The 6,000-nt window shown below is 32.7% G+C and overlaps 1 protein-coding gene across 1 annotated transcript; it reads left to right on the plus strand.

Moving 5' to 3' along the window:
• Nucleotides 1-103: 103 nt before the first annotated feature.
• Nucleotides 104-1,625, plus strand: LOC123200448 (serine/threonine-protein kinase UCNL-like). The gene has a single exon (XM_044615648.1). The coding sequence runs from the start codon at nt 202-204 to the stop codon at nt 1,447-1,449; it is 1,248 nt and encodes a 415-aa protein (XP_044471583.1). The 5' UTR covers nt 104-201; the 3' UTR covers nt 1,450-1,625.
• The last annotated feature ends 4,375 nt before the right edge of the window (nt 1,626-6,000 follow it).

Genomic DNA, 6,000 nt, shown 5'->3' on the forward strand with positions numbered 1-6,000 from the left:
TTCATTTAATCTGAGGGACAACACCACCAAAGCACAACTTCTTGAAAGCAAAAATACGCGCTCATAACACAAACTATACAAGTAACAACAAAACCATAACGAACAAACTATATAACACAATCATCCACTCTCAAACTCATCTCTCTCTTTCTTCTTTTTCTTCAAAACCTCTCTCTCCTCCTTCTTCTTCTTCTTCCACCAATGGACACTCCACCATCCCCACCACACCCGCAACCGATTTCTTTAAACCTCGACAACCTCAAAGCCCTCAAAATCCTCGGCAAAGGCGCCATGGGAACCGTCTTCCTAGTCCATGACACCACAACTGACCCTTCCGCTCGTTCTCCCTTCGCTCTAAAAGTGGCGGACAAGTCCTCTCTTCATACAAAGCACGACGCTGATCGTCGTGCCCGGTGGGAAATCCGGGTCCTCACCAGGCTTTCGCATCCATTTCTGCCCAAGCTGATAGGATCCTTCGAAACTGAGGATTTGCTCGCCTGGGCCGTTCCGTATTGCCCAGGTGGCGACCTTAACGTCCTCCGTTACCGGCAAAACGACCGCGTTTTCTCCCCCGCCGTTATTCGTTTTTACTTGTCGGAGATTATATGCGCGCTTGAGTATCTTCATAATATGGGGATTGCTTACAGAGATTTAAAGCCTGAAAATGTTTTAGTTCAAAAGTCGGGTCACGTGACACTCACGGACTTTGATCTCTCTCGCACCTTGGCCAAGAAAACCACCGCTTCAACGACCACCTTTGAGAAACGAAGCCATAAGGTCCCGGTTCTAGAGATTCCGAAGAAACATAGAAGAATGTTGACCCATTGGATCCAGGCTTTGCCCGACAACAACAACAGGCTGAAGAAGGCAAAATCGGCCCGCGTCAGCCCGGTTTCTCGGAAGAAACCCAGTTTCGACAACGGCGAACGGTCCAACTCGTTTGTGGGAACGGAAGAGTACGTGTCACCGGAGGTGGTGCGTGGCGATGGACACGAGTTCGCTGTTGATTGGTGGGCTCTGGGTATCTTGACGTACGAGATGTTGTATGGAACGACGCCGTTTAAGGGCAGGAACCGGAAGGAAACGTTTCGAAACGTTCTGATGAAGGCGCCGGAGTTCGTTGGGAAACGCACGGACTTAATGGATTTGATCCAACGGCTGTTGGAGAAGGATGCCACGAAGAGATTGGGATATCAACGGGGCGCGTGTGAGATCAAAGAGCACGTGTTCTTCAAAGGTGTGAGATGGGACCTACTAACGGACGTATTACGGCCGCCGTATATCCCGTCGAGCGATTTAACGGAGATTGTAACAAAAGGTAATGCAGGGATAGGGATAAGAGAATATTTTCAGAATTTGAGAGCTCCACCACCTTCAATGCCGCCGTCTCCGTTACCTTCGCCGACGCCAGATCCATGCCGGGGAATAACTTCTTTCTCAGAGTATTGACTGACCCACGTGTGGGATATGACACGTGTTAAGATAGTGTAGGTATTAATACTTATTTTGTGTATATAAAAAATTAAAATTAAAAAAATAATGGTAGAACGTGCAAGACGGCGTTAGTGAATATTTAGTCTGATTATAAAAAGCTTCGAACGGTTAAGGCTCGTATTTCATTTTTATACGGTTTTGTATCCGTTTCACCTTGCACACGCGCCTAAAATTGCGCGTGATGTTCACAAGCATGAATTCCCTCGCTAGAAAATGTGAGCATGCGCGTTTTGAAGCAAAAATTTTATTTAAATGCAAAGAACGTGAGAGCATATTTTTATATTTATTTTAAATATATAAATAGACATATATTTATATTTGTTATTATATATTTAAATATTTTTTATTTTTATTTTAAAATTATCTAATTATATAATAATATATATAAGTATATATTAATTTATATATTTAAAAAATATATATATAATTTTATTATTTTTAGAAAAATGAATATATTTAAAGTAATTAGTGAGGATTAAGTAGGGATTATATTAGATTAGATTAAGATTGATAATATTAATTTTCACATTGGGGAAACTTAATGTGATGATTATTATTAATTTATGATATAAAAAAAAAATATTATCATTGGTGGGCTCAAGAATTTTAAATTAACATCATTAATTAACTTTTCACTCCACTAGCCCAACTGCATAACCATCATCACTAATTATGTAATTACATTAATTAAAACATTGTAAATAAGAGTTTAGAAGAAGATGAAGGTGGACATGGCAAATATCAACGAGAAAGAAAGTGAAATACACATGATTACAAAGACAATAAGGTCTAAAATTACGCCCAAAAAATTAAACAAAGCCACATGACTTTCATCTTTGCTGTCTAATAATCATAATCACAACTTTCTTATCAAAAGCTATTATATAATATCACTACTATCTTTGGGAATTAATCACCTACATTGTGGACTGGGGTAATCCACTATTTTATTTTACAATTGCCCTAATCATCACCATCATCTTTAACCTATGAATGAGAATTAGATGATTTCTAAATCGTTTATCTTTGGGCAACCATGCGAAAATGTTGAGAAAACATGTCAAATGTTTTCCCTTATGTTAACTTGATAAAAACATTTTTCTTTTATCAAGCTTCAATTGGTGTGGATGTTGAGATGTCACATACATAGATATGAATAATATTTTCCATAATCCATACAAAAGAGTCATATAAAATTAGCTATTTCGGACATCATATCAATAATTGAATATACAAATTTATATAATTGAAATATTTTGAATTAAAGATAAAGTAAACAAAAAAATTATAATGACACATATAAGTGTATATCTATTTGTATACTCAAAATGGGTATATATAATATTGCCCTTATATCAAATATGAATATTGAAGCCCCCAAGACATAGCTTAAATGGTAAAAAAGGTATTCAAGCAAGAGAGTTCGAAACCCACTGATAACATATTAAAATCAAACCGTTGATTTATTTAATATAGTTAGTATACGGTCAATTATTATAGTTGGAATTTCATCTACTAATATGATCAATTCATTTCCAAAAAAGCAATCAATTCAAACAAGAGTTTCTCCTTTAAAAAAAAAAAAGAATACTGAGATACTTAACATATTAACTATAATTGAAGAAAGTTCTCCATCCTTAGTTCTTATGTAGTTAAACCCTCTGAAACCCCTCTCACACACACACAAGGCTAATGATCTATGCAAGGATAAAAACAAAAATATTTGAAAATATGAAAAAAAAAAAAAAAAAAGGTGATGATTGGAAATGATATATTTTCCAAAATAAGGTACAAAGTGAAGGAAATTTGAGTAAAGAAAGACAAAAGAGAGGTGGCTAGGTGAAATGTAAAGAAGCATTATAAGTTTGACATAATTTTGTCATTATATAATAAGAGCTAGCATCCGTGCGCAAAGTTTTCCAACTTTAATTTGGAAGACTACTTAAATCTTCCCTTTCAGCCACTAAGTTTTATAAAAATTAAAAATTAATTACTTTTCACAAGCCCTCCCCACCTCCACAAATACAATTACATCTATCAAATTTTTCATCAAAATAATTTTGGGAGTATTAACATCATGTTATTCCATTTGTCTGGTAAATCAAAGGCTAATTGCTATGATTTTTTGCCCTGAATTGACTCCTCACAAAGAAGAAATACTAGAAACCAAATGAACTTCTTGTCATGTATATTGATTCATCTAGGTCTCTTGGCTCTTTGCAATTTAAACACTTTTGGCCTCTTCCTATTCCAAACTATGATATATTAGTCTCTACTTATCTATTTTGTAGAGAGACAGGAATGCAGATGAGGGTGCATGGCCCTTCCATTTCCTGTTTTGACAGACAAAAGGTCGATCCCATTGTTGTTTTGTTTTCAAGCCTGAAGAGATGGATATTTCATTTTCTTCCTCAGGGTGGTCTCATCGCTTTCTTATCGCTGATCCTCTGTCCCATTTTCCTGGTTAAAGTAGCACATCATAGATGAAGATAACAAATTTGTATTGTAAATTGTGACGTAGATTCACAAAAACTTACTCTTGATAAATTTTCTATATAACTCAATCATACGTCGTCATATTTTCTGTTTTAGTCTTACTCACACAACTTTACTTAAAAAATTTTTCTAAAATATCTATTTCATGTATATATATCACTTAACTGTAGAATTTGATTTTACATTTCATAAAACCAATGGTTGTTCGCTGTTCTTTGGTTCACATAAAAGCTCCAAAAAGAATTTTAACTCTTTAAGTGAGTTTGGTTGGATAATTTTTTATTGTAAAAATAAAATATTTTCACAAAAATAGGTTATTTAAACGATTATAAGATATAAATTATTAATATATTTGATAAAAATTGATAGATATAAATAATTATTGTGTTGGATTAAATATAATAAAAAATACTAAATTTAAATATCTTTGGTTATTATTATTATGAAATATTTGTTATGTTACTTGTTATATTAATTGAAAATAAAAGTATTTTTATCTTAAAAAATTAATGAAGATAAAACTGTAACAAAATCACGATTATCTTAATTATTTTTTAATATATAATATAGACATAGTAATTATATTGCATCTTATATTATCTATCATATTACACTTGGTAATAAAATATTATCATCATCTAAATAAAGTAATATCAATAGTAAAATATATATTACTAAAATAATTTTCCAATGCTTAAACCAAAGGGATAATAATTAAAATAGGTAAAAATTTTTCCGCTTATACCTTTTTAGGCAAACGCATAGTAGTTTTATTTTTATAAGCAAATTTTTTTATAACTCCAAAAATATCCTTCCAGCCCTGTATACGTAGGCGTTGGAAGGAAAACTTGAGTGCGTGAGTGCGTGCGGAGTGCACGCGGTGCGTGCGTGGTGCGCGTAGTGCATGCGATGCGTGAGCAGTGCGCGCACCCTGATTAATATATATAAACAAAGTGTGAGGGTGCGCGTGCAATGCGCGCACCCTTTCTTTTAAATATATATATATATATATATATATATATATATATATATATATATATATATATATATATATTAAATAATATAATAAATGCATATATATATTAAATATTATAATATTTAATATAATATATATAAATAATAATAATAATAATTTTAAAATATATATTATATTATTATATATATAATATTATAATATATATAATATTATAATATAATAAATATATATAATAATATAATATTATATATATACATATAAAATATATGTACAGTGCGCGCACTGCGCGCACCACGCACTCCGCATACACTCACGCACTCCGCGCGCACTTCGCATGCACCCACGCATTCCGTGCGCACTCTGCACGCACTCAAATCTTTCTTCCAGTGCCTACGTATACAGGGCTGGGAGGGTATTTTTAGAGTTACAAAAAAATTTGCTTATAAAAGTAAAACTACTATACGTTTGCCTAAAAAGGTATAAGCGGAAATTTTTTTACCTATTTTAATTATTATCCCTAAACCAAACTTCCCCATTGAGTATTAGAAGCCTGTGAATTCTGATGAATGTTAAAAGAGTGACGAGCGGATGAGCCTTGTTCTAAGAAAATGCATTTGCATTGTTTGGCATATAATTAATCAATAAAACTATATGTATAATTTTATATATAACTAATGATATGTTATCGTGTGATTAAATATTGTTTTATTTTTAATTTTAAATTATCCACTCACTTGATAATATTTCTTAGGTTATATATAAGGTTGTAAACATTATTTGTGTATATCATATTACTCATAATTAATTAGTCCTTATTTTTTATTTTGAGCACGATAATGTGTCCCTTCTTTAATGACTAGACATACATGTAAGGACAATTTAAGAATCCACTAATTTTCTTGTCAAAGCTCTTCAACTTCAGTAATCGAGTGTGAGTCATGACTCATAATCACATAATGCAAAACATACAAAGAAATAAATTATTAAAAGAACCCTTTGAAAATGAATTTGTCCCCGTTTTTTGACCATTGGCG

This window comes from Mangifera indica, chromosome 2 (assembly GCF_011075055.1).
Source record: "Mangifera indica cultivar Alphonso chromosome 2, CATAS_Mindica_2.1, whole genome shotgun sequence".
NCBI classification, from domain to species: domain Eukaryota; kingdom Viridiplantae; phylum Streptophyta; class Magnoliopsida; order Sapindales; family Anacardiaceae; genus Mangifera; species Mangifera indica.

What these genes read in the sequence shown, in the direction of transcription:
- LOC123200448 (XM_044615648.1), top strand. Translation starts at nt 202, where the DNA reads ATGGACACTCCACCATCCCCACCACACCCGCAACCGATTTCTTTAAAC.